The sequence below is a fragment of the Camelus ferus genome, chromosome 11, assembly GCF_009834535.1.
Source record: "Camelus ferus isolate YT-003-E chromosome 11, BCGSAC_Cfer_1.0, whole genome shotgun sequence".
NCBI lineage: Eukaryota > Metazoa > Chordata > Mammalia > Artiodactyla > Camelidae > Camelus > Camelus ferus.
In genome coordinates, this window is record NC_045706.1 from 713,534 (window position 1) to 737,748 (window position 24,215).

Below are 24,215 nucleotides of genomic sequence, written 5' to 3' on the forward strand. Positions count from 1 at the left end.
CAGGGGCCTTGGGAGCCCCGTGCTGCCAAGCGGGGCCTTCCCTGGGGGCCAGGCCTGCAGGGCCTTGTCCATTCCCCCTGCCGCCTGAGGATTCTCCGTGGGCCCCAGACACCTTCTGATCGGGGTTGTCATTTTGGCTGAGAAGGACCCAGAAAGCGTGCACCTTGAGAAGGAAGGACGCTCACTGCAGAGATTCGCCGAGGTCGTGAAGGCCATGGAGGAGTACCTGAAGCCGCTGCTCCCACTGCTCAGCTGCCCCCCAGAAGCCCGGTACCTGCCGAGGGGCTGGTTCCTGAAGTGATTAGGGAGGGGGAGCCCCCTGCACTGGGGGTGCAGTGAGGGCGGGTGCTAACCATTGCCCACGTCTCAGGGTGGGGGTGCCCCCTCAGAGCAGACGGGGGGGCTACGTCGCCTCGCTGGCCAGCAGGTGCCACAGCTGCAGGGAGTGGCTGGCGTTGTGGTGCACAGAGATGGGGGGCGAGCAGGGGGCTCGGCCTGAATGCCGACTCTGACCCCTGGAGGCCCGGGCCAGCCGAGTGACCGGCTGTGAGCGTGTGAAGGTCAGAGCTGTTTCCTCCGATGCTGCTCTTGCCTGGAAACCTGCATCTCAGACGCCGGCGCCGTGTGCTGAATGAGCTCCTGTCTGGGCTGAACCGCACGGTTCACGGGACGGGAGACGTGCACAGGCCCTTGGGGAACAGAAGCCCGGGCTCCGTCCCATCTGCCTCTGCTGAAAACCTTTCCTGGAGGCGTCCCCACCGGCCTCTGAGCCGCTGGTCCGGGTGTGGGTGGGAGAGAACAGGGCCGAGGGGCTTCGATCTGGCCCCTCTGACCTGTTTCCGACGGGAAAGAAGGCAGAGCGGACAGACACGCGGAGTTCCCAGGTTTGCCCTTGGGTCAGAGCAGCCTGACTCTGTGCGTCCACATCCGTGCCGGGCCTCTGCCCCCGTCCCGGCAAGACAGCCCCCAGCAGTGAGCCGTGGATTTTGGCGCCTTTGCCTTTCAGAGCACACATCCCCTGCAGCTGTGGCAGATCCAGGAAAACCCAAGGGCAAAGACAAGGAGAGGAAGGCGTCCCTGCCCCAGGGTGAGTGGGGCCCAGGCCTGCTGACCACAGAGCCATCTGCCCTGCACTTGTGGCTGGGCTTCCCCCCGGCGCAGGGACCGCGGCCACTGACCAGCGCCCTGGGTGGGCTGCAAGCCACTCCAACTCAGATGCCCTGCCCTTCCAGGCACCCGGGCGGCCCCACGTGGACAGAAACCATGGTGACATGACCATCACCACCCTGAGCGCACATCAGATGACAGGAGGGCCAGGGGGCCTCCCAGATTAGCACTTTGTTGATTCCCAAATAAAAGATGAAATGCTACTGTTCTGGCCGCCCTGGGCAGAAGCGCCCCCTACAGGGCTGAGCTGCCGCTGTCTCCAAGGTGCCCGCAAATCTCAGAGCTGGCGCGTGGATCCCAGCAGAACGTGGGTCCCGGTGGAGCGTGTGGATCCCGGGGAAGCGTGGGTCCCAGTGGAGCGTGGCACGCGGGTCCCAGCGGCCTCTGGGTCCCTCAGAGCTGGGCTTGTGCAGCTGTCACGAACCTGACAACCTGGGGCCACTTTTGTGACCTGAGATTATGCCCCCAAAACTCCCCAGATGAAGACCCATGCTGGGTTTTAGGTAACTTGTGTTTTCAAATTCCACTGAAGTGTCTGGTGGCCTCGCCCTGTGCACGGGTTTCACCCATCACCAGAGCAGGGCTTCTCTGTGGTCACGGGAGAAGCTGCCACTGCCCTTCCTCTGAAGGAGCTGCCCCGTCAGAGGCCACGGCCCCTCTGGACCCTCAGGGAGGGGATTTGGCACAGATCTTTGTCCTTTGAAAGGGCTCCCTGGTCAGGAGGCGCAATGGCACCTCCAGGACCTGCCTCAGGAAGCACCCAGGACCCGACGTCCTTGTGACCGGGCTCTGTCCAGGTCCATGCTGTGACCTGGCCGCACCACCAGAACAAGCACCTGCCCCCCAGGAGGCTTGGTCCATGTCTGGGAGCCATGCCGAGTACAGACTCCGTCAGCCAGACGGCCTTGGCAGTGCCGGGCAGACCCTGGGCCGTCAGCCCGTCCCCGTCCCGGTGACCTCAGCCACGTGCTCCGCCCACAGCGCAGCCCGAGGTCGTGGACAGCATCGTGCTGGCCGTGGACCGGCCCCTCCTGGAGCTGCCGCTAGAAGGGCTCCCCGTGTTCGGTGAAGGGATGATCTCCTCCGTGTCTCGAGAATTTTCTCTCCAGATGCTGTGGACGCGGCTCCGCACGGAGGAGACAGGTGAGCGCCACACTGACGCTTGGTTCTCACGTGGGAATATTTAAATGATGTTCACCATAAAAGAATGTGATTCTTGTCAAAAAACAGTTATCAGATTCGCCACATCTTTCGAGGCGCTGGTCATTCAGAGACACCTCGGGAGCACCTGCTGTGTGCCGCGTGTCCCGTGGGTGCCGAGCACACCCTGGAAAGAAGCTTAACGTCCTCTCAGCCTCACAAACTCCTGTTTCAAAGGAGGGGTGACAGTAAACTGGCAGCTGCCCAGTGAGTCGGCCATTACGTGGTGAGGGCCTGACTCGGCCTGGGGGCACTGGGGACCTGGGGTCACATCCTGTGACACAGATGTGCCCGGAGTGTGAAAACACTCCTGGCTCTGCCCTCGACCTACCTGCAGTTTCCTTCATGCTTGTGGCCCTACTAAGTATCAACTTAAATAAAAGACAAATGGATCAGACTGTTTTCATCCAAGGTGAGCTGACAGGGACCAAGTCTGCCCTTCCAGCTGGAACAACCACAATCCAGACAAAACACAGGGAACAACAGCCTTCACATCCTGGAGCCCAGGCAGCGGGGGACAGCGGCCCCCGAGAGAGGGGAGAAAGCCGTGGGCCCCAGCTCTCCACCTGGAAGGAGTCTGCGGGCCACAGCGTGTGCTGGGAGGGGACCAGGCAGAGCCCGGGGGTCTCCCCAAGGTGAGGAGGTGGGGGTCTGGGGGCCCAGGTGACTGGAGTTTGCAGGGCGGGTTCTGGGCGGGGAGGCTGCAGATGGTCCCCTCGGGTCTTCAGTGGACAGCCGGTCAGCGCAGGTGTGTGCAGAGACCACTCCCGGGTGCCGGGTCCAGGGACCAGAGGGTGCTTCCTCTGCACCAGGGAGACTGGCTTTAGTCCCAATGAACAGAACTTAAAAATAAGCCCCAAGGCATCAAATTATTTCCAGGCAACTTAACTGCATCTCAAAACAAAGCTCAGGGTACAGAAATAACACAATGTCCAGGACCCAACAAGGTGAACTCAAAGTGTCTGACATCCAGTCAAAAATCACTGGCGTGCGAGGACCCGAGAGTGACACAGGTGACAGTCAATGGCATTGAGACCGTCCCCGTGACTGTGTCCCACGGCTCCAGGAGGTGGAGGAGAGAGGGGACAGAGACGTAGGAGGCACAAAACAGGCCCAGCTGGACCTCTGCTCGTGAGAGACGTGCCCTGGCAGCGTTAACCGCAGCTCAGCACCGCAGGAGAGGGGGCCGGGGGGCTTGGAGAAGTAACAGCAGGAGAAACTGGAGGCAAGGACGGAGCCCCAGGGAGCGCTGACTCGGCAAAGCAGCGTAGCACGCCTGAGACTGGCGTCTTCGCCGGTGGGGCGTGTGCCTGAGTTCTCACTGGCCAGGTTTCTCCCCAGCTTTGATGGACACGCAAACCCTACAGATCGAGTTCAGTGAACCCCGAACGCAAGAAACAGAACTACTCCAGGGACCGCTGCAGTCGGATGGATTAAAACGAGGGATTATTTTTAAAGCCGCCGGAGAGAAGAGGCGCAGTTTGTGCCCAGAAACAAGCACGAGGCTGATGCAGACCTCTCGGCCGACGCAGCGCGGGCGGACGGCGAGCGCCGCCTTCGAAGCTTTGGAGAAGCTGTCTGCCAGTGTGGGAATTCTGAAAGAGACTCTCAAAGCAGCAGCGAAACGCTTCCTCAGAAGCAGAGAAGCCGAAAGCAGTCGCGCCCAGAAGTGCTGCAGAGCGTCCTCCAGGCAGAAAACAGAGGAGGCCCACGTCGACACGGAGAGAGAAGCACCACCAGACACTGGAAGTCCGGGTCAATACAACGCTTTTTTCTTAATCTGAGACCTCTTCAGGAGCTTCTGACAGCTCAGAGCTGAACCAGGCCAGCGGGGTGCTGCGGGGCCTCACAAGGCGTGAACGGAAGCCACAGGGCAGCGAAGGCCGAGGGACGATGGAGCCGCCAGCCCCATGCGCAGGGGGCCTGGTGCCGGAGCGCAGGCCTGATGGCCTAACGATGTGGCCAGCGCAGCCCCTGAAAAGCGAGACGGGCGCGGCCGCCGATGCCCGCACGGAGATCGTGAAGTGGAATCGTGAACAGCACTCGGCTGATCACAAAAAGGCAGAAGAAGAGGGGCCGCGGAACAGAGAACGGGTGGGACGAACAGAGACAAGCAGCCAGGAGGGCTGTCTCACCCACCCCGCCGACAGCCACATCTCTGCCAGGGGTCAGAACGGCCCGGTTAGAAGGCAGAGGTCACCTTCGAGAGTGCAAGCGCAGGCTCCGAGACGAGCTTCCCCAGGAAACCCCGCTGCCGTGGAAGGAGCTGTCAGGGACGGGGCAGGAAGGGGCCGGGCCCACCCCGCCGTGGCCGGGCGGGCGGGGGCCGCAGGCACCCCTGCCCTGTGAGGCGGAGCCCCTTCCGCGTTTTGCGGCCCCTCTGATGTCCTCGTCTGCTCCAGTCTTCTGCCAGTTTTTCTGTCGGGTTCTCTGGGCCTTGTTCTTCAGGTTCGCAGGGTCTCCAAACGTACTTCGGAGTAGCTTCCGATCGTTAGCACGAGCTGCGGCCGTGCCCTCCACGCAGCAGCTTGTCTTTCCACCCTCCTAAGCGGTGCCTCTGGATGAGCCAAGTATCCTGACGCAGTCCTGTGTGTCCTCCTCCTTCTGGCACTTTGGGGGTCTTAAAAACTTTTTTTTCTTATCTGAAGATGATGAAGATATTCTGTGATATCTTCTAAACATCTTTTTTTGCCTTTCATGTTTTTATCTACCTTCCCTCTGAAATTGATTTTTGCGAACAGCCTGAGGTGAGGTCTAAGTCCCTTTTTCCCGCGTGAGCACACAGCCGTCCACACACCGTTACCAGGAGGGCCTTCCTTGCTCTGCTGCTCTGTGTCACCAGCGTTGTCTGGAAGGACGCAGCATCGTCCCATGCGGTCAGCAGAGTAACGGCCCCAAAGACGCCCACGGCCTGGTCCCCAGACCCTGAGAGTGTGTGACCTGACAGGACAAAAGGGACCGCTCGGTGAGGGGTCCTGGATGGGGAGCTGGTCCTGGACTGTCTGGGTGACCCAGTGTCCTCTCAAGGTCCTGGAAGGGGAGGAAGAGGACCCTCGAGAGACTGAAGGTGCTGACGGGGTGGGCTGTCCTCCAGCCTCTGCAAGCGACCGGCGCTGCCCACGCCTCCAGTTTTAGAACACACTTCTAAATCTCTCATGGGACACAGAAGAAATGACCTCAGGAAGGTCGAAGGCTGACTGTTACTACAGCAGAATCAAGAAGGACCTTTTAGCTTTTAACGTTCACATTAGGAGAAAGGTTGGAGACTTTACGCTAAGGCCTTAATTCAAGAAGTTAGAGCAAGAATAGGAAAAATACCTCAAGGAAAGCAGAGGAAAGGCTCCCAAATGCACACGAGCAGACAGTGCGACGCAGAAAGCACTGGGCACTCGGCAGGGAGGACGCGGCGCGGGCAGAGCGTGCACGGGGCCCTGGGCTCAGCCCGGCACCTCCCTTAAAAGATAGGTAAAAATAAATAAACCTAAGTACCCCCCTCCTCCTCCCACCAAAAAGAGAAACAAAATTGGTTGTTTGGGAGAAAAAAACCTCAAAAAGCCTCACACATCCCTGTGAGGAGGATCAAGACAAAAGCAGCGAAGGCGCAGATGAGAAAATAGACATGAACTGGAGGCGCGTCAGTGACTTGCAGACCATAGGAGGATACTATGGACACTCTCGTGGCCATATACTCAAAAGTTCAGGCAGAGTGGACGAAGTCCCGGGAGCAGAGCTCAGGGACCCACGAAGGAAAGCGAAAGCAGCAGCCGCTCCGCCAGGAAGAGCGGGGGGTCCACGTCCCCACAGACAGCGTTTCGGTTTCGCCATGTCTTTTGTTGCATTTTTTAAGAAACCGTTTGCATCGGTCTGTACAAATCTCCCCAAGTAGAAAAAATGAGAGAAAAAGCCGCCTCCCCCGGTCCTTCCACTGGCCGGTCCATGCCGTGCCCCCAGGCTGCTCAGGAACAGCAGGTGAAGAAAGAGGAATGGGACATTTCTTCAGCCCGTCTGACCGAAAACCTACAAATGTCACAGGTGAACAGATCGAAGTAAAAACAAACTTACACGCATCTCAGATGATGTGGGGGAGAAGCATTTGCTAAAATGCACGGATTCATAACGGAAATGCTTAGCAAACTAGGAACACAAAAAGGTACCTCATCCTGACGGAGGAATCCATCCAAATCTCAGTCAGGCTGCCTCCTCCCAGGGCCCCCGGAAGCATCTCTGTAAAGGTGGGGCTCAGCCAGAGCCCCACTCAGCTCCCATTCTGTTTCCTGCTGGAGGCCCCAACAGAAATGAAGGAAACTCATTATTTTTACTTACCTCCACCGGAACAGTGAGGTGTAGCAAGGGGACAGCTTGTATGTGCAGGAGGCAAAGGAGCCAGCAGCCCAGCCCCCTGTGGCTGGGCCACTGCAGCAGACACACTGTGGAGTGCCCAGCGTGGTGTGTGAATGGTCAGTTGAGTGGGCCTGGGAACCTCTGGCAACCGTTCCTTTCTTGAGGTCTCCTGGCCTGGGCCTTCCCAGCCCTGTAAGCCTTTACGTTTGAGAGATTACTGCCATTTCAACTTTACAAAAATTAAAATCAACTGTTCACAATATTTCTTGTTTTTTTTAATGGAGATGAAATTCACATAATGTAAAATTGACCATCCTAAAGTGAAGAATTCAGTGGCATTTGGAGCATTCACATGTGTACCACCACCTCTGTCTGGTTCCAAGACATCACCACTTCTCATTACTGTCTTAACAGAGGGGAACACGAAAAAAGAGGCCAGAGGCAAAGACCACAAGAAGAGAGGCCTGGCAAAGAAGGGCCCGAAGGTAGGTGGTGGCGGCCCCGTGGGGAGCCTGGGGCCCCACTGCCAGCTCTGGGCCTGAGGCTGTCCTGGGACGCGTCCCTGAGGACCCCATCTGTCCTCGCAGGGCAGCGTGCCCCGGATCATCCCCACAAACTGCATCACCATCGACTCGGACAACTTCAGATGTATCCTTTGACGGCTTGGCCACCCAAACCCCTGAGCCCGTGGCCCTGTGTCTCCTTAACCAAGGCCCAGTCATGGTGGACCCCTACGAGGAGGCCCAGGGCACAGGTGAGAGCTCCCGCAACACGCCACACGCCACACGCCACCCACGGCCTGGACTGGCCTGGCCCGCGCCCAGGCAGCATGGACTGGGTGCCTGGGCCTCTGTCCCACGGAGGTCACCTCCTGCTACGCTGACCGTGGGGGGACGGACACTCGTGTGCCCGACACCCGGCCCTCACCGTCTGCAGCCGGGTCAGGACATGAGTGAGATGAACCCCTGAGGACGGGCACCGGGGGAGCCACTGCGGCTCGAGAACGGCGTCCTTTGGCTCCTCTCTTGAGAGTTGGGCTGTAAAGCCCTCCACGAGGAGGGAAGGGGCTCTGCCTGTGAGGGGCCATGGCCCGCGGCGCCCTACCCCGCCGAGGACGCACACCCCTCAGTGCTCCCGTATCTCATGGGCCAGTTCTGGTTGCAGAAATGCTGACTCCTGTCTCCGTAACCCGGGAGATTTTGGAAAGATTCCGTGATACCTTCACTGCGAGATGGGCGGGCCATCTGGGAAAGAAGAACTTCCCAAGGTCCGTATCTGGGTTCCCAGGGCGCCGGCCTGCAGAGTGGGGCTGTGCCGCACCGGCCGGAGGGGGCTCTGCACACGGGCCCCTCCCCCTCCCCCAAGGCTCCCTTCTGCCCTGATTCCCTCATTCTGTCCTGTCAACGCCCTCCAGTGCCTCGGTCCTCGCAGTGCCTGGCTGAGGACCTGGGCCCCCAGGGGTGTGTGTGACCCTGCACGAGGGCCCGCGGCCAGTGCAGCGCAGTGTGTGTGTCCTGACTCCCAGGTGGGGCCTCCAGGAGCGGGTTGGGCTCTGGGGGCTGAGCTCCGGGAGGAGTGGGGCCGAGCCTGCAGGGGGGCAGGGCGGTGAGCTCCCCCCACCCGGCAGGGACGCGGCCCCAGTGGGTGCCCTGGGGGCCTGGGCTCCGCGGCTGGTGGGCAGGCCCTTCTAGCCCCTCTCAGGTTCGCTGCCCGGGAGATGGGGCTCATTCCCGAGCCCCGAGGTCCATTCTCAGGAGAGTCCCCCGAACCAGCCGCCTGGGGACCCCGCAGGCACTGGGAGGGTGAACGTGGCTCTGTGTCCACAAAGAGTGCAGAGGAGGCCGCACCGCGGGTGCTGTCTGCTTGGCCAGCGTGTCGGGCAGCTGTGGGGCCTGTTCCTGCCGCCTCCTGCCCACCAGGTCCTCTCTCTGGCCCCTGCAGCCAGGCCGAGTGGGAGCAGCTCCTGGGCAGCTGCCAAGGCTTCTTCTTCTACGGGATGGAGACCTTCCTGTCCCACGTGATGGTGGAGAGGCTGGCCGCCATGAATTTGCAAGGTGACCCCGGGAGCCTGAGTCTGCCAGACCCGCAGGCACAGGTGGGGTCCGCGCAGGACAGAGCGGGGCCCCTGTGTCTCCTCTCGGGTCTCATCAGGTGTCTCCCCGTCCTCTGATGAAGGCTGGGGGCCACTTCAGGAAGGCACAGGGGGCCTCTGCTCAGGCCCCTTCCTCCATTTCTCTGAGAGGCAGGGCCAGGGTCCGGAGCTGGGGGTCAGCTCTCCAGGGGTTGGGAAAGCTGGGCCCAGCCGCCCCTCGCCTGTCCTTCTAGGTGGAATACGGGCCCCCAGTGCCGTCGTCCCATCTGCTGGAGGCAGTGCCCCCAGCGCCCCCCACCCCCCACCCCATGAGGCCTGCCCGTGCTTGACCTTCTCCTGGGGAGATTGCTGGGTGGGTGGCCACTGTGCACAGTTGGGGAGCCTTTTCAGGGGCCCCTCACAGCTGGCCCCTACCCATGAGCGTGGCTCCACTAAGGGTGGCACCACGGGCACGTGGACACTTGTCCTGTGGTCAGGACGCCTGACCCGCCCCTGTCACCTGGCTCCCCACAAGCTGTCCGCTGGGGGGACCCATATACTCCAGGGGAGGTAGAAACAGGCCTCTTTGAAACTTTAATTCCCACCTTCTCGAATGAGATGGCGAATGAAATAGAAGCACTCACAGGCTCATAGCCCTGCAGGGCTGACAGCATCACCAACCAAAGCCTGTCCTCCCCGGAGGCGGACCTGCACACCACAGCCCAGCGCTGCGTCCCGACACTGGCCCTCCTGGGTGGAGGCTGGGAGCCGAGGCCCCTGTGCGGGGCAGGGAGGGCTGCCTGCCCCTCCCGTTGCCTGGCCTGGTCGCCTAGGGGAGTGTGGAGGGGGTGGGGCCCTGAGGCAAATAATGCCCGTGCGGCCAGTGCAGCCCAGAAAAGGGACGTCAAGTCCAAGTCCCAGGCAGGTGGGGTGGGTTTCTGTGGTCCACCCGCACCACGGGCGACACCACCCGCCTGCAAGGACCCCCAGGGCGCTGAGCCGCCCTCCTGTGACCCACAGACTGCCAGATGATGGTCCTGCTGGACCTGACGCGGTCCCACACGAGCATGCGGCGGCGCCTGGAGTCCTCGGAGAACAGGAGGTGCCTGGCGTCCCCTCTGCACAGGCTGCACCTCGCAGCCCGGCCCCCGGGCAGCTGGGGCAGGCAACAGGGCATGGGGTGGGGAATCTGAGCCATGGGTGTGCCGCTGGGGAGCAGCGGGGGACACGGCTGTCTCTGCACCGTGACTGTGTGGGGGCTCCATGCTCTGCCCCAGACCCTTCCATGGCAAAGCCCCCTGGGGGTGGGGGTGGGGAAAGGGCGGCTCCAGCAGCAGACCACAGGCCGGCTGGGACTGAGCCCGGAGACAGAGGACACCCTGGCTTCAGAGCTCACATGTCACATGCCACCCCAGGGCCTCTGTGGGCTGCGGGCTGAGCAGGGACCACCCGTGCCTGGGGGCGCTTCCCTCCTGGCTCCACCCCATGGCTGGGGGCCGTCCGGAGGGACTTGGCTGGACTCAGAAATGACCTTTCTTGTTAAATGTTGCTTAATGGTGTGTGGGGAGGATGGGCAGGATTCTTGATGCTGTCAAGAACCTTAAGAGCTATCAGCCCAGATACATGTCCCCACGTGGGGTGCTCGGGCTGTGGGTGGGGGAGGGCTCGGGCTGAGCCCCTGGGCGCCACCCACGGGAGCCCGGTCCCCTGCAGTGCACTCCAGCTGTCCCTGGAGGAGCCCGTCCAGACTGCCATCCTTCTGAGTCTAGTGGGGGTCCGCAGCATCGTGGCGAACCAGTGGCCGACGGTCCTGCAGGACAATGCGATGCGGGCCAGCGTCCTGTGGGAGAGTGAGTCGTGAGGGGACCCCGGTCCAGCCTGGTTCCCTCTGGGCCTCCCAGAGGCCCGTCTGAGGGACTTCTCTTCCCCAGATCTGCTGGCAGTTGGCAAGTCCATCGGGAGAACGACCCACCTCCTTCAGAAGATGGGAGCCGGTGAAGCGGCTGACCGTGGTAACCAGAGGCCACCCTCCTCACTTGTCCATCAGGCTGTGTGGCTGCCACCTCCCAACCGCTGCCCCTGCAGCCCTGCAGCCCTGCAGGGCGGGGAGCCTCCGAAGGCCAGCACGCGCTGACAGCGTCAGCCTCCCACGGGTCCTGGCCGTAGCGAGGTCTGGCGTCAAAGGTCGTTAGGGGGAAGCACACAGCACACGGGTCAGGAGAGCTGCTAATTTATCTTCAGAACAGTTCAGGCCCCACAAATTCTAAGCCCTGGTGTGCTTTCTGGATGTGAGGGAACCACCCACCGCTCCTCCAGGGCAAAGGCAGCCCTGATCCCACAGGGGGCAGCAGCGTCACGCACGGGTCCTGCTGTAAAACCTTGCATGCTGCCTGAGCAGGAGCTCCAGCCGCAGGTTGAAGGGCCGGTCTGAGGGAGGTGTGTCCCAGCATGATCCAGAGTCATGGCGTCTTCGGGACACAGGGCGCAAAGGGCGCTTCAGACTCAGAGTCACAAGGTCCACGGTGGTGGGGGCGGGCTGCAGGGGACCAGAGAGAAATGCTTGTTGAGTGGCTGAGCAAGCGATGGAGAGAGTGGGCGGGTGGCCTTGGGGCCCCCGCCTGGAAGGACGGGCAGCGGGTCCTCGCCTCTGGAGGGAGGCAGAGCCAGCAGCGCCCTCCCCTCCCTCCCACTCCCCCTACGCGCCCTGAGCCCGGGGATCCCGCGTCTCACAAGCCCCGTCCATGCTCCCCACAGACGAGCCTCTACAGACCTGGAAGGACAAGCTGGCGCTGCTCCGGCCACAGCTGCAGGGCGCAGAGCGGCTCCCCATCGCCCTCAACATGGTCCTCTATGGGCTGCCGCACCAGGCCATCGTGTGACGGGGCCGCCTTCTCCCCCAGCCCCTCCCCGCAGGCTCAGCATTTCCCTCCTGGACCAGTGCTTCCCCTTTCTGGGGTCTCCCCAGTGGAGCCCCTCCTTCAGTGACCTCCTGCCAGGCTGTCAGGCAGGGACTCCACCCCTCCTTCTGCACAGCACAGGCACCTGCGAGTCTCCACCCTGAAGCCAGGGGGCCCAGGGAAGGGGCTGGGCGGTGTGGGCGAGGGGGAGGAGTGTGTCCCGCTGACCCTAGAGCTGCCTGGACCTTCAGGCCTTCGGCTGCTCCAGGCTCTCCCTGTGCGGGTGCTGGGCGGAGGACCCGCCTCCCGCAGGCCGCAGCAGGACGAGGCTGGTTGTTGCCCCCCCCCCAGCCTTGCGCACCCTGGCTCTGAGTTGTTGAAGTGCTTCAGTAAACAGCTAAGTCAGCCTCTGAGCTGTGTTTCTGTGACCCCGGAAGCAGTGGCCAGCCGTGGCTCTGTGCCCCTCGCCCCATGCACCCTACCCCGCCGCCAACGCCGGCGCCTTCCCACCCTCAAACCTCAGAGGGAAGGAACTGGCTGTGCAGCACGCGCCCCCAGGCCTGCGGCCCAGCTTCCTGCACAGCGGCGGGGGCTCACATCCTGGGCAGGGCTCCGAGGGAAGGACACAGTCATGCGTGTCACTCGGCCCATGGGGCTGTTGCCATCGATCTGTGACCAGGAGGGACGGCCGACCAGGTCTAGGTGCCACGCTCCAAACAGCTCTTGGTGGAGTGGCCGGCACTGGACTTGCGGACCTGATGTCCCGGCCCGTGGCAGGTTCCAGCTCCGCCTGTGCTGTAGAGCCAGCCGCCTCCCGCGGGCATGGGGGCCGGGAGCCGTCAGGCTGGGCCCCAGGGGCAGCAGTGGCCTCGTTTCCCCCACGCTGAGGGACCAGAAGTGGCAAAGTGCACACGCGGGGAGTCCTCTGGGCGGTCCTGCTGCGCCACCCACGTTTGTCCTGCCCTCACCGACCACTCCTGGGTGCTTCACCGTCTGTGGTCACCTCTGATGGCTGGGCTGGGGACCCCTCGAGAGAGCAGCCTTTGTCCAATGCCAGGACACAGTGGGGATCAGTGATGTCTGCTGAGTGAGTGAGTGAGTGGACAGGTGAATGAGGAGGCGAGAGCCTGTGGAAGGCGCCATGGGTCCTGAGGCTGAGCCTCGGGGGGCAGGGCACGTCAGGGGGCAGTGGGAGGTTGATGTGGGACGCAGGGTGATGGCAGGTTCCAAGGGATGGGAGGTGGGTGAGGGGCCCCATCCTGGATTGCAGAGTCCCCCCACAGAGCTCGACATCCAGCCACCGCCCGTGGTCTCTGCTGCGGATGGAGTGAACCTGGGAGAGGCCACTGTCCCTAGAGCTGGACACTCAGCCGGAATTGAGGGTGGCTGTAGGAAGGACAGATGCCACAGTCACCAGGGAAGGGCCTCACACCACACCCAGGCCAGCCTGGCCCACGGGGGCACAGAGCCTCCCAGGCTGAGGGAGACCAGCCCCGGCCTCTCTGGAGTGAAGCCCACCCCGTTAGAGGGCACGCAGGTGGGGGCACAGGAGAGGTCACAGTCCCCCTGGCGCTGGACCCTCAGGGGACCCCAGCTGGGGGCTGCTCGGGCTGCTCTGTCCAGGAGTCCCTGGGGCTCCTGGTCCTGTCAGCGCCGTTCTGCCAGCCTCCGAGCACAGGTGTGGGGTCTGCATGGAAGTCCCGCCCCCACACAAGCCCTGTCTCCTGCCTGTCTCACCGGGAGACCTCTCTGGCCTCTGAGCACCCACTCTGGGGCCAACTGGCAGCCGGAGGCAGCCACCCAAAGGCCAGAGGGCGCCAGGCCCCAGGCGAATTGATCCTGGTCACCGCCTGGGCTGGGAGGCCCAGAGCTGAGCACACTGGAAGGGGAGCAGCCTCAGAGGGCTCCCCAGGCTACAGGAGCAGGCTCCGTGCTCCATCCTGACCTCGCGCTGGACCCTGGCTGGCGAGGCTGTGTCCCTGCAGCTCTTAGGTGCAAGGAGACCAGTCCCGAGACTTCCTGGGCCGAGACACACGACAGTCCAAGTAGCCAAAAAGAGCACAAATTAAGACCGTGACAAGATACCACTACCGTGTCTACTGAAACAGCTAAAAGGAACAACAGTGACAAACACCAAATGCTGGTGCAGGCGCAGAGAGACAGCCTCACAGACAGAGACAGACAGACAGACAGACACACAGACACAGAGAGACAAACACACACACACAGACACACAGACACAGACAGACACACAGACACAGACACAGAGAGACAGACACACAGGCACAGACACTGAGAGACAGACGCAGAGAGACAGACAAACAGACACAGAGAGACAGACGCAGAGAGACAGACACACAGACACAGAGAGACAGACACTGAGAGACAGACACACAGACACAAAGACAGACACAGACACAGAGAGACAGACACACAGACACAGAGAGACAGACACACAGACGCAGAGAGACAGACACACAGACGCAGTCACAGAGAGACAGACACACAGATGGACACACACGACAAGACGTGGATAAACACACACACACACAGGAGCGCCTGTCAAAGTGGTGGAAACAGAGCCAGGTCCACAGCCCGGATGGCGCCGTGGCACCGACCTCGACCTGGTTTGCGCGTGTCCGGTGCTCCGGGGCCGCGTGTGTGCGCAGGGCGCGCTGCGCTGCCCGAGACGTCCCTGCGGCTCCCTGTGACTCTGCAATTAACTCACCAGGAAGAGTTTTTTCAAAGCTCATCTTTGATTACATTGAGGTGGCAATTCCCCTCTTTTGTGTTTGATTTTTTCCTTTTTTTAAATATATACACATACTTGTTCTAGTTCTTTTTTTAAAGCTAACTAATGACCGGGGAATAAATTCACATCAAGCAGCGTTGGAAATATGCGCTTTCTTCTAGAAAGATGTTGGCACCCACCCAAACAACAAGAATAAAAGCTTCTGGAAATATTTCATCCGCGCAGCGTCACATTTTCACCTGATGCCGTGTCTGCTCATGTGAGAAATGTTAACCGTGAGTGCTGGGCCGTGTATCAAAGGATCTAAAACACCTTCCTGAGTTATGTCCGGGCAACATGACAAATCACAGTATCAATTAGCTTCTCCAGCAGAAGTGGCATTCTGTAATATATTCAGGCATGAAGAAACTGTGCAGGTGAAATTTATGTAACCCTAAAAACTGTTAAGGAGAAAAAAGATCCCTTGGAATTTATTGGTAATAATAGGAGGACAGTGTAATTGGAATGGTGGGCAGCCCTTGCAGAAAGGGTGACCAGACCTGCGGGTTCTGAATGTGCTCCAGAAAGGAGCAGGTGGGCGGTGGGCGCCCTGGCACGAGGGGAGGGCCGGGGGCTCCGGGAGGCCGCCACCGCCCACGCCCAGCCTCCACTCCCACCCGCAGCCAGCTCTGGTCCGAGCTGAGCACTGCCCGTGCTCTGAGACCTTGAGCCGTTCACCCAGAGGCCCATCCTCTCCCCTGGAAAATGTGGCCCCCGGCCTCGGTCCACCCCTGACAGGGACCAGGAGGGCCCGGCCCCGCCCATCAGGGAGGTGTGGTCCCTGCATCTGCCCCTCTGTGCCCGCCCCCCGCGCCCAGGCGCCCCCCTCCCCCACCGCAACAGCCCGCAAACTGAGGAGTCAACCACTGGCTTACAAGTTCCAGTTGTTTTCTGAATTTATGTCTTGAAAATATTGATTTCCATATTTTTAAAACACAGAGCTTCTTTTAACAATATGTCTTATTGGAGGGAAATTACAGGGAAGACACAGCCCACACCTGAAGTCAGTGTTTTGATGGGTCTCTGGTTTTCCATCTGCGTTTTCACCCAGCGAGCTCCTGTCCAGTCACCAGCAGGTCTCTGGTTTTCAGTCCACATGGTGAAGGATTTCCCATCTCACGACTTTAACCTGAATCCTTGTTGAAAGTGTCCCTACCCTCCAGCAGGCTGGCTGCACGCACAGAAGGTCCAGTGCGTCAGGGCCAAGGGTGCTCCCAGGATGGGGTGAAGCCGTCGAGGGTCCCCATCGTTCCCGGGGAGGTGGGGGCTGAGTGGGGGCTGCAGCAGAGTGGACTGGGGGCCAAGGTCCTGTAGGCTGTAGAGCCTGGCCAGCCAGGGTTGGGGGTCATGCCATATGACCTGCCAGGTGGGCAGCTCCTGGCTCCTTGTGGAGAATTCCTCCCTCATCGAAGCCAGCAGCACAACACCACCCAGGCCCAGACCACGGCCGTGCTCCACGTGGCCATTCCACGCCCTGCCTTCCACTGCTGGGGAGACCCCGGCCTCGGTCTGCCCTGGTCTGGGGGCTCACTCCTGGCACCGGCACTCTGAGCCCCTGGATCCCTCCTGGGACCCTCAGTGGGATGCCTGGTGCCCACCCGAGGGCAGGGCCGCCCTCACGCGGTCTCCTCCCCAGGGCAGGCCTGTGGTTCCACACTCCCTGTCCCCCTGGGCCTCGCTTGGGCCTACCCTCCTCTCCAAGCAGTTAACTGACAATCATAGCTAAAACAGGCCTTGCAGATTGATTTGGATTAAGAAATTAGGTGGGTTAATAAAACTAAAATGTTCATAGGCGCTTGTGTATAAATTTCTATTAAGTTCCTTCATTCAGCACTGGTCTCTAATAGTTTAATTTCTGCATTAAATAATTAAAACTCTATTTTCAGTTGCTATGAACAATTGTTTTCCTTAATGATCTTCCTGGAGGAGCCAGTAATTTTCTATCTTGTAAAAATGATTAACTGGCATCATTATCCCATATCTCTGAAATATAACCCAGCAGCTTCAGGGAAGGCCATTTGTATTCAATTAACGCTCCCTCGCATTAAGACTCACGGCATTACCTCACACCGCACCGGCCTGCTGTCCTCATTTTACTATGACGATGATGGAGATGAAACAACCAGTTTAACTGTCCCGTTTCCAACAGAGAAATCAATTTTCCCTGCGTCTCCACCCTCACAAGGAGCAGCCAGCCTGGTTCCCAGGAAGCAGGTGCTGGGAGCTCCCTGTGGCTGGGGCGCCCGGGGCCAGGGGCGGCTTCTCCGTGGGGCAGCCGACTCTCAGAGGGGCCTGCGACCCTGCCTCTCGGGGTCTCGTCCTGTGGGGGCTGCCAGCGCCTCCCCACCCCTGCATCTCTCTGGTCCCCCTACGCCCGGCCCAGGGCTCCCCAGGGACAGCTCAACTTGTGGGGCCAACACTGACCTCGGACAGACCTGGAGTCCACGTAAACTTGGAGGGGCTCCTGGGGGAGCGGCAGCCTGCAGCCCACTCCCTTGTCGGGTGGCTCGAGGGCCACACCCTGCCTCACCGCTCAGTCACGGCGCTGCCGGCCAATGTGATTTAAGTGTTTGACATTTTTATCACGATTCATTGAGACCAGAGGGGTGATTAGATTAATACCCCTGTGCTGTTGGCTAATGGCTGGGACGGAGCCTGATGAGGGCTCTTAAATTTTCTTATTAGAGATTTGAACTCTTTGTGACAAGAGGAGAGAGGTGGTGTCGATGAAACGATGCGGAGGCCTCCTCTGCCCCGGCGCCCTGGGTCTGGGGCCCCCACCGCCTCCCGTTTTCCAGGGCACCAGGCTCTGCAGTGGGTGCCCTGGGGGACAAAAGGCCCAGGCGGAGACCAGCCCATCCTGACTGAGCCCAGGACCAGAACGTCCTCTGAAACGTTGCCCCTCGGGGCTTAGAACCATCCCCCAAAGCTGCAGCTGGAGGCCTCAGGGCACAAGGCAAATGGTGCTGGGCCCGCAGGCAGCGGTCAGGGTCACGTTTCCCAGGGAAACGTCCTGAATTCCTTGGATGAGAAGGCAAAGCAGGAGGCCGGGGGAGGACGTGTACCCGGGACCCTCAGCGACGGGCCGTCTCAACTTCCCAAAACAAGGGTGGCTGGAGCCCACAGTGAGGAAGAAATAACCCAGGGGAGTCACAGACCTCCTGCCCCCTCCGCCCTGTATCTGGGGTCTCGGGCCCAGTGAGGGGGTGGGGGACACTGGATTCCACTCCGAGGGGCCTGGCCCGGCACACCCAGCTGCACTCAGGCTGGGCAGGGAGACTTGTGCAGCCCTGGACTTGCCCCCGGACCGAGCGCCCCTCGTGCCTCAAACCATGCCTTCGGGGTGTTAGGTGGGACAGTGTGGGGTCCCTGGTCCCTGGGAGCGGCCCCTCCCCGATCCAGGAGCAGGGGTCCAAGGGCGGTCTGCTGAGGAGGGTCAGGTTTAGGTGCTGGAAGCCTTGCGCCTTCTGCAGGACCCCGACCGCTGCGTGTGGGCCCAGCATCCTCCCTCCCAGTCCTGGCCCGGGGCTCCAGGCAGAGGGGCATCTGCCCTCCCTCACCACCCCCTCCCCGAAGCTCAGGCATGACACCGCCCACAGAAAGAGGCGCTGAGGTAGGGAGGGAGGGGGACGTTTGCTTCTCGTGGTGCTGCCAGCCACGCCTGTCTCCGGCTGTGGGGGGCCTGGAGGGCTCCTCAGCTCCCACCCAGACCCCACACCCCTGCTCACACTCCCCAGGGACACTGCAGGGACCAGAGCCCCCGCCTGCCTCGGCCCCACCCCAGGGGCAGGCCGCACAGTGTCCTCCCACCCCCGCATCAAGGTCTCAGATGACAGAGGGCGAACCAGCCTGGGGGCACCAGGGGGCCCCACCCTAGCCCGGCCCCTGAGTCTCCCGCCCTGAACACCCAGGCTGGGCAGCCTCTGGAAGGAAGCCTGTAGAGTCCCAGCCTGCAGGCCCAGCCGTGCCCGAGGGTGGGGCGCCCTCAGGAGGGGCCGCTGCACGTGCTGCCCCCAGGGCTGGGCCAGGGCTGGGCAGGGCCAGGAGCAGAGGCCCCAGTTCTCTTTGCCCCTCCCCCAAAGCCCTCCAAATGGCCCCTTGGGGGTTGCAGGAGTCCCCACCAGAATCGAGCTTCTCTTTAACCCCGGGCCTCACAGCCGGACGCCGGGTCCAGCTCTGTCCAGGCAAGGGCAGTGAAGTGCTCGCGCACAGCTGTGTCCCACTCTCAGGTGAGGCGTCCCAAGCACAGACCGAGTGTCATGCTCAGGCCTGGCACCGGGGCGTCCTCCCTCGGACAGTCCTCTGGCCCCCAGCTGGTCCTGCACACCCAGACCTCTCCTCTCCCATCCCTGGGCTTGGGTCCCGCCCTGCCCTCGGCCCAGGGGACCTGACGGCTCTGGGCACCACCTGTCCGGCTGTGCCTTGAGTCAGAGAGTTGAAGGTGCCGTGCCACCCTGAGGCTCTGGGACCACTTCCCCACCCCCCGGGTCCCCTCCCTGCCTCAGGCCTGCCTCTTCCAGGAAGCCCCTCTGACCCGCCTGGCCCTCTCTGTGCTCCTGGCTCCCGGTGGCACAGGTGGCTCAGAGCGGGAAGGGGTCCATCTCTAAGCCTCTGCCCAGGGGCTGGAGCTCTGCACACGCGGCAGAAGCTGGGTGCCGACCAGCTGGCCACGGCTCCCCAAGCAGCCCAGCTCCTCCTCCAGAGCAGAGGATGGCACCCCGCCCCTTCACTCTCCTGCAGACACCACCTTCCAGACCCTTCTGTGCCCCCCCACACTGACCCACATCGTTCCTTCACGTGCTGCTTGTGAACCACTGGGACCCCGGACTCTTCCTAAACGTGCCAGCCTGGAATCCCCATGCAGGTGCCTCGGGCCGCCACCCTGCCTGAATTCCTGGGGGAGACAGGCAACCCCTCTGCCCTGCACAGCCACCTCCGCCCATGTGCCAGCCCATCAGGGCCCAGGCCTCCTGACAGGACCATCTGATCCATCATTCTCATACAGGACAGTTAGGAGGTCACATAACAGGGTGATAGAAACGAAAAGAACCCAAGGCAGGCACAGGCCAGAACAGTGGGCTAATCTATTTCTGCACAGTGGTAGATGTGAGACACAGAGGAGAATTTTTAAAGCAAAATTACTTAAATTAGTGTAATCTGTCCAAAGAGTTGCTGTGATTAAGAATGGTACATGAGGGGGAGGGTGTAGCTCAGGGGTAGCCTGCACGAGGTCCTGGGTTCAAGCCCCAGTACCGCCACTAAAAATAAATAAATAAATAAAATAAATTACCCCCCCCCAAAAAAAAGACTGGTACATGAACTTTCCCTCGCAAGTGCAGTCAGGTGTGAAACTTCTAACCACTTTAAAAGTACGTGCTGCTCATTTGCTTGTAAACCAGTAACCAAGTCACAGCGACACTGTCTTCTGAGGTATAGATTTAGCAAGAAAAAAGAAGCACAAGGAGTCGTTTTATTTACTTTTCAAAACGCTCTCACTTCTACAGGTGTATAAGCGGCTAATGCATATTAATTAATATTGATACTATCTTTAGAAACCAACTGGAAAAAGAGCTCACACACAAAATATTTAATAGGCCGTATAATCTGCTTAATTTCCCCCGGAGGCAGACAAGGTGTACCAATTAGCTTGCTCTTGAAATATTTTAGGACGGAGCACGTCACCAGGGCCCATAGAAACTGCAGGAAGAGACCAAGAGAGCGGCGGCGAGGGCCCGGGCCCGGGCCCCGGCAGCAGGACGCGTCGGGCGTTACAGGAACCAAGACACAGTTACGGCTCCTTGAGTCCTTCCTGGAAGAATCACTTTTAAAAGCCTGAGCAATTCTGTGGTTTCCCTCTGAACTCAGGATGGGCTTCTGGTCCTCGCTGTCCCCAGCCTCTTACAGTATCGATGGCAATCTCCCTTTGCAGTCTCCCTCTAAAATTCCTGAGGAGGCACAGGCTGGGGAGATTCCGCCGTCAGGAGCCGGGTGGTGACTGCCGCTCCCGGGGCCCTGGCTGCTGTGCGTGGGCAATGCCTGAGCCACACAAATGGGGAGACTGGCCTGCACCCCCGTGGGCCACACTCGCCAGGAGCCCCATTTCTGTCCTCTGCCACCTGCAGCCCTCCTGTGAGCCCAGGCCACACAAAAACCCCAAGCTCCCGCATCACTGCCTGGCCTGGACAGGCGGGGCCCGTGGCCAGAACCAGCACTGGAACCTGGACAGGTGGGATGAGGCGCCGGGACCCAGGCCTGGGCCGGTGGGACCAGGTGGGGACACACAGAGCCCCTGGAATGGCGTGCTGGGCGGATGCGGGACTGAGAAGGGCTGCTGTCCGACAGGGAGACACGAGCTGCCCGCCTGTGACCGGCCGGCCTGTCTGTTCCCAGCGGGATGACCAGCCCCTTCCAAGTCACCTGCAACTGGGGCGAAGGTCCATAGGGAGCATGTCCACTAGGGTGCAGGGTTAGGACATCTGGGGTTCACATCTTGGAGTCCAGCATCTGTTGGGGTCACACTTTCGCTCTTGGGTCCAGTGTTTTTTGCTGTTTTGTTTTGTTTTTCACACTGGGGCTGAAGTGCCCAGCTGTCCTGGGAGCAGGACAGTGGCAGCCTCCGCCACCCCCGGGGGCCACATCAAGAAGTCCCCCGAGCAGACACAGCTGACCTGGGCAGCGTCTTTGGTTGTGGTGGCACCTGTCTTACCTGACCTCAGATCCCTGAGGAGTGATGGGACACTGACAGGGACAGGTGATGGGCACAAGTTTCAGGAGCCAGGACAAGTGGGGACAGAGGGCCAGGCTGCACTCCGCACGGTGGCCAGCGGGGCAGGGAGGGCCTGCGGTGAGGACCCAGCAAACCAGGAGGCTCATGACGCCGCTAGCCCAGCGCATGGAGAAGCCCGCGGCTCTGCAGCCAGTTAGGAGCCGGCCAGGGAGAGCTCGCTCCGAGGGCAGGGCTGTGACGGACACCCCGTGGTCCAGGACCGCCTTGCCCACCTCCAGCTTCGGGCAGCGCCTGACCAGCCGCAGCTCTCCACTCGCAGATGCCGCTGCTGCTCAGGCCGCGCCCTGGGAGGGCCTGGGCCTGACAGACCCAGAGTCCACGGGGCAGGCTGTTCCGAACTCACATCCCCCGGAGAAAATGGCCCTTGAGCTGAAGTAAATGCAGGCCTTCCAGGACCCCAGCCCAGCCTCAGCCATGACAAAGGCCACTTGTCCGACACTCAGTCCCCAGAAGGTGGGCTTTCATTGTTCTGTTAATAAAAGTAATTCATGCTCATAGGAGAACGCCCTAAAGCACAGCAGAGCAAACAAGAAGGGAGGGGGATCTGCCCTGCCCCCTCTTCCCCAGCACCCCCTTCCCCTCCTCCCCAGTCTCCCCCTCCTCCTCCCCAGGCTCCCCCTCCTCCCCAGGTTCCTCCCTCCTCCCGTCTCCCCTTCCTCCCTAGTCTCCCCCTCTTCCCCAGTCTCCCCCCCAGGCTCCCCTCCTCCCCAGTCTCTCCCTCCCCCCCAGGTTCCTCCCTCCTCCCCAGGCCTCCCCTCCTCCCCAGGCTCCTCCCTCCTCCTAGTCTCTCCCTCCTCCCCAGTCTCCCCCTCCTCCTCAGGCTCCTCCCCTCCTCCCTAGTCTCTCCCTCCTCCCCAGGCTCCTCCCTCCTCCCCAGTCTCTCCCTCCTCCCCAGGCTCCTCCCTCCTCCCTAGTCTCTCCCTCCTCCCCAGGCTCCTCCCTCCTCCCCAGTCTCTCCCTCCTCCCCAGGCTCCTCCCTCCTCCCAGGCTCCCCCTCCTCCCCAGGCTCCTCCCTCCTCCCTAGTCTCTCCCTCCTCCCCAGTCTCCCCCCTCCTCCTTCAGGCTCCTCCCCAGGGCAGGATTTGGTGCCATGGATACTTCAAGAATTTTTCTCCAGGTAAGTGTCCATATATTGAATGATGAAATGATAATCTAATGAAACGACATGAACACTTTTCAAAATACTGTCTTATTAGAAATGCTGTCATAGCCGGTTGCCCACTCTGCATGATTTCACAGCATCTCACGTTTCGTACGAGGTCCCGCACAGGGTTGCTCCCAGAACACCAGCACCTGTCTGCTTCGGTGCGATGAGTGGTCTTTTCTTTGTGAATAATGTGTGGTCAACTCTCGTGACTCTGCCGTGTCTGTTTTCAGGACAGAGAATTTGATATATTTATTAGACCCAACACTGATCACACATCCTGGTCCTGCATCTGACTGGGGATGTCATGGATGGGGAGGGGTAAGCTAAAGTTCATGACCACGACCGGGTTTTATTTCTCCTCTTTGTGTGTTTCTGTCATTCTTAACGCAAGTGTTTTGGTGCCAGGCCCATCTTCACAACAGCTTGCAGCTTCCGCCGTCAGCAGGTGCGGGTCCGTGGTGAGCTGAGCCTTGGAGGCTTCACCGTCCGGCCCACGGCTGCTTCTCGCACGTGGCTGTGTGACACCCACACACCACGTCTGTTTGGAAGGGACACCACCTTCCTCACCTGGACCTCCCAGGACTCCCAGGCCAGCTCCTGGGTCCCCCGGTGAGCCCAGGATAAAGGAAGATGAAAAAGCAGACCCGAGACAGGTGATCAGAGCCGGCGGAGCCCTGGGTAAGAACACAAGCTAACAGACCAAAAACACCTGCTGTAACTGCACTGTCAACAGGGTTAATACAGAAAACTGCACGTCAGTTCAGGGACTCGTAGAAATTTATCTATTTATTTATTTGTCCTCTCAGTACAATGTTAAAGCTGAAAACGCCAGAACATCCAAAGTGCTGGGCGCAGAGACCACGGCCTGAGCGGCTCTGGGCCCTGCAGGTGGTTCCACAAAGATGCCGGGACACGGGCCAGGTGAGGGGTGCACAGACAGGAGCGCGCGTGCGGCGTGTGTGTGGGTGTGTGTGGGTGTGTGGGTTGTCTCTGTGAGGGTCTTACACAGAGTGAGCCCTGCACACGCAAGGTCTTCCGTGTGCTCTGTCCTTGGGGTCGCTGTCCCCACAGCCTGGGGCAGCGTCCGCACACGGCAGGGGCAGTAAGCAGTTGCATGAATGAGGGAACAAGGGGGTGGACAGCAGTCGGCAGGTGCCAGCCACACCACACCGGGGGCTGAGATGCGGAAGACATTTACTTCACTTTGTTCATTGTTTCACAATGGTTGTCTGTCATCTTCGTCACCAAAACACAGTGTTTGGAAACGATAACTCTTTTCCACCCAGATCTCTGACAACTGCCATCTCCCCAAAGACATCAGGAGCACTGTCCTGGCCTGGGGCCAGCAGGGCGCCCCCAACGGCAGAACCACATCCCAGGCTCCGCGGTCGGTCAGCCTTCACCGTGGCTGGAGCCCACGGGGCGCCCAGCCGAGTCCTGCGTGTCCAGGACGCCCTGCCTGGCTGTGCAGGCCTCTCTCCTGGGTTTGCAAGTCTTCCTCTGAAAGCAGGAGAGAGAAATTCCCAAACAAACTCCTCCTTCCCGGAAGCCAGATCTACATCACCTCTTCAGGGAGCCTCCAGGAGTCCGGCAGCTTTATCCCTGGACCCAGAGGAAGAGCCTCAGGGGCTTTGCCCGCTGGGGTCCCCTCTGCTGGAGGACAGGAACTTGCCTCTGGTCTAGGCCTCGCAAGCCCCCGTGCACAGCCTGGGGCCAGACGTGGGGACACTCGCTGAGTGCTCTGTAAGCCAGCTTAAGCCAAGTGAAGCCCTGAGGAGCCCTCCAGCGTCTCCGGAATGCCTGTCCCAGCGGGA

The 24,215-nt window shown here is 60.7% G+C and overlaps 1 protein-coding gene across 1 annotated transcript in view; it reads left to right on the forward strand.

The window, feature by feature from the left end:
• The window catches only part of CFAP46 (cilia and flagella associated protein 46), a 90,817-nt gene extending 78,731 nt beyond the window's left edge, over window positions 1-12,086 (forward strand). Inside the window, exons 51-63 of the mRNA XM_032492048.1 lie at window positions 146-270; window positions 1,007-1,087; window positions 1,233-1,266; window positions 2,130-2,310; window positions 7,123-7,193; window positions 7,296-7,356; window positions 7,427-7,462; window positions 7,873-7,975; window positions 8,650-8,762; window positions 9,800-9,881; window positions 10,493-10,629; window positions 10,711-10,791; window positions 11,534-12,086. Of these exons, the coding sequence (XP_032347939.1) occupies window positions 146-270; window positions 1,007-1,087; window positions 1,233-1,266; window positions 2,130-2,310; window positions 7,123-7,193; window positions 7,296-7,356; window positions 7,427-7,462; window positions 7,873-7,975; window positions 8,650-8,762; window positions 9,800-9,881; window positions 10,493-10,629; window positions 10,711-10,791; window positions 11,534-11,658 (1,230 nt within the window). The 3' untranslated portion in view covers window positions 11,659-12,086. The remainder of the gene's footprint in view (window positions 1-145; window positions 271-1,006; window positions 1,088-1,232; window positions 1,267-2,129; window positions 2,311-7,122; window positions 7,194-7,295; window positions 7,357-7,426; window positions 7,463-7,872; window positions 7,976-8,649; window positions 8,763-9,799; window positions 9,882-10,492; window positions 10,630-10,710; window positions 10,792-11,533) is intronic.
• Window positions 12,087-24,215: the final 12,129 nt, after the last annotated feature.